Source organism: Oryzias melastigma, linkage group LG15, assembly GCF_002922805.2.
Source record: "Oryzias melastigma strain HK-1 linkage group LG15, ASM292280v2, whole genome shotgun sequence".
In the NCBI taxonomy this organism is placed as follows: Eukaryota; Metazoa; Chordata; class Actinopteri; order Beloniformes; family Adrianichthyidae; genus Oryzias; species Oryzias melastigma.
Window position 1 is genome coordinate 15,558,743 of NC_050526.1, and position 13,250 is coordinate 15,571,992.

General features: G+C 43.4%; 1 protein-coding gene across 2 annotated transcripts in view; it reads right to left on the reverse strand.

Annotated features, from left to right (window-relative positions):
- Positions 1 to 3,284: 3,284 nt before the first annotated feature.
- Positions 3,285 to 13,250, reverse strand: part of b3gnt2b (UDP-GlcNAc:betaGal beta-1,3-N-acetylglucosaminyltransferase 2b) — a 26,714-nt gene continuing 16,748 nt past the window's right edge. The window contains exons 2-3 of one of the 2 annotated variants that reach the window (XM_024297364.2): positions 8,353 to 8,479; positions 3,285 to 5,503 (exon numbers count right to left, since the gene is read on the reverse strand). In XM_024297364.2, coding sequence (XP_024153132.1) covers positions 4,289 to 5,482 — 1,194 coding nt within the window. In that variant the 5' untranslated portion in view covers positions 5,483 to 5,503; positions 8,353 to 8,479 and the 3' untranslated portion in view covers positions 3,285 to 4,288. The remainder of the gene's footprint in view (positions 5,504 to 8,352; positions 8,480 to 13,250) is intronic. The other variant, XM_036215502.1, reaches the window with a different exon arrangement.

The following is a 13,250-nucleotide window of genomic DNA, read 5'->3' on the forward strand; positions in this document are numbered from 1 at the left end:
CCTTACAGGGAAAACAAATCATAAAACAGTAGTTCAGTTTGAAGTCATTTCCTGGCTGGACAAACATCAGAGAAGAAGAAAGTTTAAATTTTCTTTAATAAATGTATTGAGAAAGTAATAATGCATATTAATAAACATTAAAACAAATATGATTATATCCTCAGGCTAATTTCCCTCTTGGGCGGTCAATGTTAACAGAACTAAAACAGAGGTTGAGAGATGGACAGCGCCCCTTTCTCCTGGAGATCAGCTGCTCAGCTGTTTTCTAGGTCTGTTATACGAAAAGACGGACCGGATCCTCACCAGAACCGGACTTTTCCTCATCCCGCCTGCTGAAATACACGGATATAAAGATTCATACATGCATCAGAGAAAGCTGAAGCGTTTCAGTGACATACAGACCTCTGGGGATCATGTTGAGATGCATCAGAAACGATTGATTGATTGATTGATTGATTGATTGATTGATTGATTGATTTGGTTTATTTCAAGCATAAATTGTGAACAACACAAGACAAAAGAATCAGTCATCACAGAAATAATGAAATACATTGTGACTTATGTCTCATTTGATTCATTAAATACAGTGATTATTCACTAAAGTCTAGTAGAGTCCGATCGATTTCTTCAAAATGAGCATGAATAAGCAAATTTATATAATCCCTCCTACAGAGTTTATGATCCAGTTCGGATCAGATCAGTGCAGATTCCTTCAATGTTCAGTCCTTATTGATTATTGATTAATTTGATAAAACATTCTCTCATGATTTAAAAGACTCAAACTTGACTTCAGAAATCCTGATTTTAAATCCCAGAAAGGACTTTTGAACAATTAAAACACAGAGAGATGGTTTTCATCTTTAAGGATTTTATCTTCATAAAAGTAAGACTAAAAGTTTATTTAAATGTTTGAGGCACAAAAACTACAAACTAATCAAACTATTTTTTTCTTTTTATGAACTAATTCAACATTATAGACCACAGTGAAAATGACAAAATGAAAGGATCATCTAATAAGAAACAAACAGTAATAAAGTCTGAGCAGCAAATAAGAAAATACAAAACATATAAAATAAAAAATAAATTACACCTAATGTACTAAAAAAACTAAAAATTCTAAATAAGTAAGAAGGAAAAAGGCTCTAGATTGAATAAACGGATAAATGATCCAAATGTTTCAAAGTGTTTTTATTTTCTATTTTTGAAAGGATTGACATAAAAGGTTCAAATCGCTTCTGAAAAACTAAAAGTTGGGGCTTATTTAAAAAAAATGACACTTATGAAAGAAAACTTTCACAAAAATAATAAATTATGAATCAAAAACTGTATTCTTTTGCTTTTATTAATACAACCATCCTGAATAATAATGTAGATAAATGAAGGAATCTGTGTTTCTGTTGAAATCCAACCGTATAAATCCTCCAAAATATATGAACCGAGTTACAGTCATAGACGAGTTTTGACATAACAGGCAGAAATGATCATTTATATTAAATCCTCCAAATTCTTTAGATGGATTTATGTTATTGTTTTAAAATGGATTTCTTTCATTTCAGATGTAAATAAAATAAAATCCTGTCCTGATGGGGGGCGTGTCTGTTTAGGATCGAGGAGAATCAACAGTTTCTTAAAATGATCAAAACTTTAGTGAAGCGACAGAACTTCCCTGCACGTCTCTGTCTTCATGTCCCATTTCTGTCCGTAGCTTCATTTTAAACTCTTTTGATGTCGAATCTTCTTGCCGCTGACTCTCCAGACTCCAGCGTTGCTCCTCGTGCACGACTCGTGCCAGCTTCATTCTGGCTCACAAACCAGCATAAATCTGGTTTCAATGGAGGAATGTGGAAAACTGGGAGCAGATGAGCTTGACTGCAGACTCAGGACAGAGGAGGAGCTGACGGGAGGAGCTGATGGGAGGAGCTGATGGGAGGAGCTGATGGGAGGAGCTTACAGGAGCTGATGGGAGGAGCTGATGGGAGGAGCTTACAGGAGCTGATGGTCAGAGAAGTTATGAACGACGTGAATCCTGAAGCAGGTGAGAACATTACCTGTTTAATGAACCGTCTCTGAGACCACGAACTCTAGAAATGATTTCACTCTGCTCCGTCTGAACTCCATTTACATGTTGCTATTCAAACCTTTACTGTCTCTTTAGTTATTTAGTTTGTGTCTCATTAGTTTGATGAAAATAAAGTTTATTTAAATTTGACATCATTTCTAAATCACTCTTAACGTGGACCGCTAATAAAAGTTTAGATTTAATAATTGAGCTTTTATGTCAAATGAACTTCCTGTCACAATCCTCAGCATTAACACCAAATCAATGGATCACGCCCCCTAGTGGCGACATTTAAGGATGACTCCTTCACATTTTCTGTGGATTAAGATTTTACTCAATAAAAACTTGTTCAAATGAAATGATCAGGATCAGTGTTTGAAAAAAGCAAAAAAGTCTCTGGAATTCTCTGCTCATTTGATGCAAAAACCAGGATTTTAATCCATCATGTAGAGTGAAGAACATTAAAAGATTTGATCAAAATAGACACTTAATGTGTCCGTTATGATGTCAAAAGTAACACATTTATTTTTGAAAAATGTGAATAATTTTAACTCATTTTTTAAAAATACAGTTGGTCATTCACTTTTCCTTGTTTAAGTTATTCTGGATTTTTGTCTAATAAAAAAATCAGAAACTCATGAACCATAAATCTCCTTTTTCCTGTTTGGTTATGTCATTTGTTGGTCTCATATCACTAATACAGGAAGCTGTTAAACATTTAAAATAATCTACTTAAGATAAATAACTAATAATCTGCTGTATAGTCCATTATAAACTAGATGAATGTATATTTATATCTTTGCACCAAACTTTAAGAACCACAATCTTCTGATTAACATCCTGCAGAGAAACTGAAATGATTTTTATCAATATAACAGTTTAAATGTTTCACATCATAAACTGTTACTGAAGAACTCCAGTGAGACACTGCAGTCACCGGAGGGATTTGGTTGCCATGACGACAGCGTCCCTCATTGCACTGATGAAGGTAAACAGGAGAAGCTGCTGCTCTCCGGTCCTCTGATTCTGATCCTGCAGATCCACAGCATGAATATGAAAACATCTGAAGATCATTAAAAAAATCTGAACAAACTTTTTATCCCAAACCGACGTAAAAAAATAAATAAAAAGGATGCAGAACCCTTAAAGAAGTGCAGCTCTGCTGCCACCTGCTGGATGAGGAGCTCATTACATCTTATAGGGAGAAAAACATCTTAAGAGTTTCTGTCTTCAAATCCATCAACCTTTATTTAAACTCATTTTCTCATAAATAAAATCAGTTTTCAGTTCCGATAGTGAAATATGGAGACGAATATACAAAAGCACAAATATCTCCTTTATTGAAACCCTTTTAAAAGAGGAACACATGCTTACAGGTACAGTACAAACCAAACCAAGCTTCGTGTTTTCTCTGTTCTGAACCCGACAGCCCAGATCATGTCTTACATTCAGAAGAAACATCTTTAGTTCCTTCAGAGTCTAAACTCAAACCAGCTTCAGAGACGGACGTTTGAAGCTGGAGATCCTTCTAGAGGACAAATGAACAGAGTAAGAACGGCATGTAAACATTTGAGCCAACCAAGTGTGCCGTGAAATACGAGTTTTCACTTCAGGTGAGGAGATGCAGCAGATTTTCAGTGTTTAAGCCCCGCCCCCGGAGCGTTACCTGTGTTCACTGATCCTGGTTTGAAGGCGTGAAGGAGCAAAACTAAAGAAGCTGCAGTTAAAACGGAATCATCCCATCCCCGACCAGCAGGGGGGGCTCTGGAGAGCAGGTTTACAGAAATGGGGGGGCTGAACCCAAACACTTCATGAATCATTCACCTTAAAACAAACACTGGATGAGAGACGTGGAGGACTAAAGAGCAGGGTGACCCCCCCAGGGGGCGGGACCCCTCCAGGCCTGGAACGCTCCTCTGAGGCAGTGAGGAAGACTTCTGAGGAAGCCGCCGTCTTCCGGGACTCTAGTTTGAAATGCAGAGACCCCCCCAGCCCCCCGGCGCCCTAATACAGCATAGAGACGAGTTAAAGCACTTCCAGGCACATAAATAGTTGTGATATAAATATTTGGACTCAGTGTGAGACGCCGACTCAGCAGGAAAGCAGATTAGCTCGTCGATACAAATCCAAACGCCACCTGGAACACCTGAAGGGGTGGAGCCTCCCCGGCGCCCCCTTCAGGCTGCCGCGGTTCCTGCGCCGTCGCTCTGGCACCTAAACCCCGCCCCGTCACTGGCAGATGAGGTCCGGCCGGCTGAGCCAGGACCAGATCTTGATCATCTCCTGCGGCGTGCGGGGGTGCACCAGCATCAGGCTCTTGTAGGCGCAGGGGTTGGCGCGGTACTTCTCGTCGATGTTGAAGGTCCGGAAGCCTTTGTGCTTCTCGGGGGCCAGCCCCAGCTTACGCAGACACATGCCGGTGTAGACGTCGTCGATGGGGTAGAGCGCCACGCGGCTGGACACGTTGTGAAGGCGAGCGGCGATGTCCCCCGAGTACAGGTACCCCCCGCCGCCGGCATACGGGGGGTAGGAGCCCACGTACATGCTCTCCGGGATGAAGTACTTGACCTTCTTGTCCCGGTGCGGCCCGGCGTTGGTGATGACGTCGCCCACGAACAGATCTGTGGCTCGGGGCCCGGAAACGCCATTCAGGAAGTCCACGATCCGGTAGGTGTTGACGAAGACGTCGTCGTCCCCCTTGAAGACGAAGCGAGCGCCGGAGCAGCGCGCCTGGATCCATTCCAGGAAGAGCACCTCTTTGACGGTCAGGTTGAAGAAGGAGTCCCGGAAGTCCCACTGGACCATGTCTCTGTGCTTGGCGCTCTCGTAGAGCAGCATCTCCGACAGGTCGGGGTGGTGGTCCTCGCTCGTGGCGTTGCCGAGGAGAAACACCGTGACCACCGTCCTGTTGGCCAGAACGCCCGCCCGCCCCCACGACTGGCGGATGGCTTGGCGGCGGTCGAAGTGCGGCGCCAGCGACTTGACGGCGAGCAGCAGGAACGGCGGCTCCTTGCAGAGGTCCGGCTGGTCCATCAGGACGGGGTAGGAGCGGCAGCGCATGTACAGCAGGAAGTCCTTGAAGCGGCTGGGGAGCGTGTTGTAGTCCTTCACCTGCGTGGTGACCCCGAAGTGAGGCCGGCAGGGGTCGGAGGTCGCGCTGGTGTCGTTCAGCCAGTCGGGCAGGTCGGCGGCGCTGGAGTTGGCCCAGATGACGGGATTGTTCTGGAAGTCCAGGATCTGCTGCTGGCGGTTCCAGAAGGCGGGGCTGGCGCTCAGCTTGGCCCAGAACGGCTTGGAGGGAATGTGGACTTTGCTGTGAGCGCTCTTCACCTGGCTGCTGCTTCTGGAGATGAGGATGAAGATGAAGAGGTTGACCGTGGTCACCGTCATGATCAGCTTCAGCTTCTTCCGCACTCCCGCCATGACAGAAAGGCTGGACCGCACCTGAACGGAGAGAGGACACGTTGAACGTTAAAACACGTGAAAACACGTTAAAACCCCAAAACACTCAAACCTGAGAGCAAAGAGGGAGAAACAAAAATAGAAGTGAAAAAAAACGCAAACATTCAGTTTTTATCAGGAAACTATTAGATTCACTTTTTATTTTTATTCAAGATTTAATTTTACAGTGATGCTTTTCCAGATTATCAAGATTTTGTTTAAAAGTTTAAAATTTTGTTATTTTAGTTAATATATATATATATATTTTAAATTTGCAATTTTTGTTTTCAAGTTTACACTTTTTTTTAAATGTGTTAACTTTTTTTTTTAATTTTCCATTTTTTGCTATATTTAAATTTTTTTCAAATTTAAATTTTTTCTTCAAACTAAGTTTTTTATTAAATTTTTTTCCAAATTAACATTTTTTAACAATTTTCATTTATTTATTTTTTAATTTATAACTTTTTTTTAATTTACTTTATTTTTTCCTTCAAATTTACAGCCCAGTTCTTCATTGACTTCCTGCTGATCCTAAACCGACACCGTCCGGCGCCTCAGGCTCCACGCCGGCGCCGTCCTCGTCTCCAAACATGAACCGTCAGTTTTCTGGACCTCCCGACTCTTTGTCTGCGGAGCGACAACAGGAACTCAAACACGACCCCAACGAGAAGGAGAAGTCCTGCTGATGTTTACCAAGGTCACTTTCACGTTAGTTAATGTAAAACGTCTGATGGAACGAGAGGCCTCGGTTCTGGTTAACCTTTGAACCCAAACATTCAGATAAATTCTTCCGTGTTTTCAGGTGTTTTTTTTAGCTCGTCTGTCTGGAAAACTTTCACCTCCTTCAGGAAATTTCAGTTATTCCGAGAACTTCAGCTGAAAGATCATCAGAACCTTCCACCGTGGAGAAAACTTTATTGTTCGTCGTGTTTTCACATTCCTGAAGATGCTGCTTCAGCTCCAGCATTTAACAGTCCTGATGTCATTCTACAGGAAAGCACTTTTGCATCGACATGCGGAACTTTACATCAGTGAAGTGTTCATGCAAACTCCGGAATGAGCCGATTCCTGAGTTTGCATGACGATTCCAGTAGATTGTGAAGGAGAAAAGCGTCTCGTTGAGCCGCATTTCTCTACTGGAATTATCAAGTTAACGCTTGAAAAGTTTCAGTAAATCTCCGAACAAACACTGGAGCTTAAAGTGTTAGTTCAGTTTATTGAGGCATAAATTAATTATTTTGCATTACTGATATTATTTTAAAGCTTTATGTTTCCTCGTCACAGCAGCTGTTGAAGGTAGTCGACTTTCTAAAGGGAGAAGAGATTTTCCTGTAAACCTCCTGGAGGAGGGAGGAGTTTCCTCAAACCCCGATTGGTTCTCAGAACTCCTGGCCGTCTTCAGAGTCCGCCTGACTCCCGGACTGAAGAATCGGAACAAAGATTTCTTCTGTGAAGGTTTCCTCCTCCAGATGAGCTGAAACGGATCAGCGCCGGGCCTCGGGGCAGAGGACCGGATCCTGGATTGTGTTTCTCCGTCGCCTAGCAACCGCTTCGCTCCAGCTCACCGCCCCCTCCCCAGCTGCCCCACCAGTTTCTCTCCCTTTAATTTAGAGAACAGCAGCTCCAGATGATGATGATGATGATGATGGTCCAGGAACGAGCACAGACGCCGTCTTCCTCCGACCCCCCTCCCCCTCCCTGACTCGCATGTATAATTAGCCTTTCCTGGTAAGCACTTCCCATAAAGACGAGCGTCCTTCTGGGAAGAGAGTGGGAGCAGGAAGGTGGGCCGTCTGCTGGATTCATGGACCAGAGCAGTGACATCCCCTCCACGCTCAGAGGTTCAGGAGGAGAAAACACTGTGCGCGGTGTGCACGCCGTGTCCCCGCTCCACTCACTTCCCCTGAAGTTAACCTTTAGCACAGAGAGCGTCGGAGCCGCTGCAGCTCCGAGAACACCAGGAGAGACGGATGTTTTATCAGAGTGACAACATGACGCCATTCAAAGTCTGGATGATAAATGTTTTATAATAACGACAGATTTCAGCTAAACCCCGCCCACCCGGCGTTCTCGTCTAACCGGCGCTCATAATCACAGTAAACAGACGGGAACTCGGCGTGTCATCTTATCTTGGCAGGTCAAACGGATGAAACTAGATCAGAACTGAAGTCAGATCTCTGTGATCCAGGTCAAACGTTGCCACGACAACTCTCTTTATGTAGAGCAGTGTTGTCACCACGCAGGCATTTTGAGCTGACATATGCACGGAGGTGGAGGGGTGATGGTCAGGGCCGCACTGTCAGACTGATGGCTGTTATTGATAGGAATCTAAATCAGTTTTCCAAACAGACTTTCGGCTCTTATTTTGAAAGGACTTAAGACAATCATTTGTTTTCAGTCATCCTTCACATTTCAAAGTGTTTTTCTGTTTGTGTTTCTACTTTTATTTTGAAAGGACTGTAGATAATGATTTGTTTTTGTTGTTTTTCCCATTTTAAAGTGTTTTTCTTTTTCTGCTCTTATTTTGAAAGGCCTGGAGATAATTGCTTGTTTTTAGTTGTCAAAGTGTTCCTCTGCTGGTTTTCCACAGTAATTCCTCCGTCTGTCAGAAAACCTCTAAAAACAGAACATGTGGCCTGAAAACAGGTTTGTTTCATCAGCCTGATGGTGCTTGACCCATTTCATTTCTGATTCGTCAGAAAGGCGCCGCCTCTCTCTGAGGGGGCGGGGCATGTTGGTTATTAAGCAGAAAAGCAGGTTTACGCCTCAGGCCTAAACAACTTTCTGATCATGCAAATAACTTTGTGGTTAAAGCTTCAATGAAATCTGTTTCCTGTCTGCACAGAGCTCACCTGCGCAGGTGAGCAGGCCTCCTCAGCTCGAGTCGTCTGGGGGCGTCAGCTCTTTTACCCCATGCTCACCTCCAGTCTCGTGGGGCAACAAGCAGCGGGGGAAGGGGGGAAGGAGCACTGGAATCACCTGAAGGGGAAAAAAAATCAAAGAAAGGATGAATGAGCAGGTGATGAAGAACCCAGAGGAGATAGTCAAAGGCCCCGCCCACACACCCAGCTGAAGGGAGCAAACATGGGTTTGACCAAAGAGGAGGAGGAGTCAGGAGGATCTTTAGAGAAGTAAAGCGGTTTCATTTGCACACAGTTCACTTTAAAGCGTTTCTGCCCACTTCCTCCAAACACAGTTACCAAACTCCAGACGTCACTCTCTCATTTACAAAAGAGTTTTCATTCAAAGCAGTCTAAGTGAAAAGAGAGTGGATCTGCTGGAGCTCCAGTCTTTATGTTCTCTGATTAACAACATTAACATGATCATTCCAGCAGATTTTTCTCCTTCAGGATCTGCTGGAATGATCATGTTAACAGTTCAAAAGTTACAGCATGTTAAAGATTTTACGTTCCCGGCGACGCCTGAGGTGTTAAAAGTTTAAAAATGAACGTTCACTTTTTTAAACCTTCAGGATTACATTCTTTTGTTCATCAAATCACAGACGATAACGGACAGACTCGATGCTTTTGACGATCCCATCAATCCGGGAGGATTCTGGTTTTTCTGGCTGAACCGGTTAGAAGCCAGAAAACCTTTGAGGCAAAAAAAAACAATTTCAAATTATCAAATTATCGATGACATTCATATCCTGAAGGGAATGCCACGTTTGTTGCTGCTGAACCAACACGGCAAAAACAAGACTGGAAATAACTGACACGTTTGGAACATTTGAACATTTTCTTTTAATGAAGAAAAAATGGAATCAAATCGATTCAGACTCTTGTGAATCTAATCTAATCGTTTCTTAAATAATAGTCGATACCCAGCTCTAGTTTTTACTTTAGAGTCAAATAAACCCAACGTGTCTCAGTCCAAGCGGTTTCTTCCATGATCGACAAAGTTCATTTTAAAACTATTTTATAACGGTATGGATCCATTCTAGGAGTCACTGGCTTCAGACTGATGGATCTGATCGGATCGTAGGAGTTTAAATTGATTAATCTTCAGACTCTATCATGTGAAGTTGGACAAAAGTCTGCAGACTAACAGGATGTAAATAGAACGGCGCTGCAGTTAGGATCATCTCATTATGGAGGAGTCAGGAGGGAGTTCTGCTTCCACTGAAATAGATGTTCCTCCCAGCAGAGAACCCCCCAAAGTGAAACCAGATGTTTGCTGCGTGTTTTCCCTCAGACTGCATGATGAAACCCTCAAGATCGCTCAGCCTTTCACACAGGAGGTCCCGCTCTGTTTAGGAGACACAAGTTCCTCCAGAAGCCGACATGATGATACATTCTAAACTCTATTTACTGTTCAACTATTCTGAGAAATATGTAACGTATTACAAAGAAGAAAGACTATTTTCATTCATTAAGACAGAACATCAACTCAACTTTAAGATTCACCAAAAGCCAAATCAGTTCTAATCAACGTCATGATTAGATCCAAAAATCAACTGAATTTAATCCTCTGAAGGTTTAGAGTTCAGTTTCCAGCTCAGTTCTTGGAAAACCAAAATGAACCTTTCAGCGTCCAGCAGATGAAGACGCTGCTTCAGAGCAGAGGTCATCAGGACGACTCGTTCACGCAGTGAGGACTGTTGAAGGAAGCTCCTGCGCGGTGGACATGTTTGTTCGAGTTGATCTGTTTACTGTCATCAAAGTCCAGAGAAAACTTCACAGCCTGACCCACTCAAAGACCATTTCCTGTGAGGCAGACATTAAAAACACACAGAGATGATCATGAATCCCAGAAAACTTCTTGGCCTGAATCCTCCGTTTCAACCACCGAGTTCCCTTCACTGACCGTCTGTGAATCTGAGCGTCTGATGTCCGAGTCAAACTTGACAGCATCATTTTCCAACCGTCTTAGCGTGCAGCGATGTAGAACGAGCTGCGTTCAACAGGCAGATGCATTCTGTGGACCGGCGGTTTAGACTTCTGACCTTTTCTGATTCTGCATCTCCAGATTTGAACGGTGGGAGAGCAGCGGGACGCTTCGATCGCTTCTTTACCGCATGTTGAGTTTATCCTAGACTTAACATCATCTAAGAGTCTCACAACGTCAGAATCTTTCAAGTTCAGCTTAGAACCAGTGAATGTGTAAGACAACTAGACTGAGTGGCCCCTCCCACCTGGTGTTCCAAACAGGAAGTGGCTCCAAGAAGCAAGAATCCTGTAGACTTCTATGTAGAGATAACCAGCTGTTATCAGTCGTTCTATTGGTCAGAATAAACGTTCTGGCTCAAATACTTAAACTATTCTATTATTTGTTATAAACTGACCAATCAGATACCTCACTAAAGTGGGTGGAGCCTGCTGACCCCCACGATCAAAACGTGATATCTGGCTCAAACATGGCGGCGTCCAGTATCACGACTGAATTGACTTCATTTCATTTAAACAGGAAGTAAACAGTTTTAATGGTCCAGCTCGTGTTTACAGTTAAAACCTAAAGGATCAGTCTTATCTGGCAGACGTCTTTCTGATCACGCAGGTTGGGAAAACCTTTCACACTGAAGAGAACATCGTCTGCATACAGACAGTTCCTTAAACTACAGTTTGTCCAGAATGAATCTCCTCTCAGGTCATAAACAACACAAACAGTCACATGGGAGTTTTTGGAGGATCAACGTGTCCCACATCCAAAGCTGACTCAGGTTACAGACTCTGAGTAGTTACAAAAACTATAAAAGAGGAAGTCTGATCAACAAGAACCTCTTGATCCTGCAGGATCAGGTGCAGAGTCATGATGGACAGATGTGACCAGAGAGGTGACTCGGTGGATGTTTGAGTGCAGGCGGATGACATTAAATGTTTGTTGGCTTCAAACAGCAACAGAAACCAGCAGGTCTTTTCTTCTGCAGCCATTGTCCAATCAGACAAACAGGAAATGGACATTTGCCAGGAAGACATTTGTAAGAATATGCAGAACATATTCATCAGGTAGAGCTGATGGATTGAACATTACTGATGTACAGAAGCAGCTCTGGTACCAGGCTGAGGCCGTCTTCTGATTTGACCTCCATGTCTCATTAACCCTTTGATTCTTTGGAGCCAACGACCTAAAACAAGCAGAATTTAAGAACAGATTTGACAGTTGTGCTGATTCCCAGAGGAACATTAGCTTGGTGGGGGCAGTGTGATGGTGTGGGCCAATGGACATTAAAACCAGAAATAGAGTCACCGTGGAGAAGTTACGAACCAACAACCGTTCTTACACAGAAATCCTCAACCAAACCGGATTTCCTCACTTTTAAAACGCCGTTCATGAACGTCTCAGATTTTGGAAGACCCCCCCCAACCCCCCTTACAAGAAAAGCATTGCTCTGTGCATGTGTAGAGAGGTCTAGCTTCAACCAAGCTGTCAGTGTTTATCCATTAGAAAGTTCTGCCTTAGTCACATGCACACACTGATGGCGGCTCTGCTGGCGCCAACCTGTAACCACCAGAAACAGGGTGGGGGTCAGCATCCTCCCCAAAGACACTTCGACACATGGAGGGGCAATCTTCTAATCAGAGGTCGACCGCTGAACCACAGCCGCCTCATAAGTGCCCATAAATAAATGATGAGCTCAAACATCTTTGGTCCCCGACCTCGTGGCGGGGGACAACATCCATTTTTAGATGCATCGATTACTTTCCAGAGGATTCTGAATCATTTTTGGAATTTTAAATAATCAAAAATCTAAAAGTTTGAATGATTTCAAGTAAAAGTAACAAGTGAAGTCCATTAGCTCAATGATCCCACTCACGCCGCCATGTCAATACTGGGAAAAACTCCAAACTGCTGTTACAAAGTATGTCAAGATGATGGCAGGAGACCTCGAATTAAACGCTCGATTCAACGTGACCGAGAAGAGGGAGGTCTCTCCCTTCCCGACTGTACCTTTTATGTTTGGGCCGTCACACTCAGGCCTTTAACTGCCTGGTTCAATTCAAAATGATCCGTTTCATGGCGGGAGCTAGACGAGGGCTTGGTAGCATCCACTCCTTTGAAAACATTCTAGACGTATAAACGACATCCGTCAGCAGATGAGAACGGTTCAATCATTAGAATGATCAACGTATGAGGAAAAGTGGGGAGACATGTGGGTGGGGGGCCTTTTCCTTGGGATCCTGGAATCAATATTTTTGGTCATGAAAAACTACAAACTGATAAAAAGCCACAATATTTCGTTCCTTGGCAGGAAAAGAATATTAATGTATTGTGTGGATCACTGTCCCCAAAAATAACTCATCAAGAACAACTTTCTTTTCTATTAACAAGTGCGATCTTTGCCTAAGGTCCTGGGGGTCCCACTACAGAGCCCTCTGACTGTATCACCAATAAGGAAACTACTGCTAACCTCCCCAAAGTTAGGGGTCATGTCTCAAGGCTTTACAGTTCTTACCAGCCGCTTGCACTGGGCGCCATATGGAAAGCAGACTTTGATGAGATTAGCCCTGATCTAGACTGGAGCAGGGTATGGGAGAGTATCAGGCTGTGTTCAAGAAATCCTGATCTCGAATTTCATACATAGACTATAGACTATTCCAAACGTTCTGATTGATTTTAAATCTCAAAACCCTGTTCACCTGCTTTACTATTTTTGAATGATCTCTCCTCTGCCAGACTTACTGTGGCCAAGCGTAGAGTTTTGTTAGCAGGACTTACAGCAGCACAGAACATGGTGGAGACCACCACATCGCCTCTGCATCGAGGCGTGGTCTTTCATGTGTTGGATAGAGCTCTACTAGAAGTTTCTATT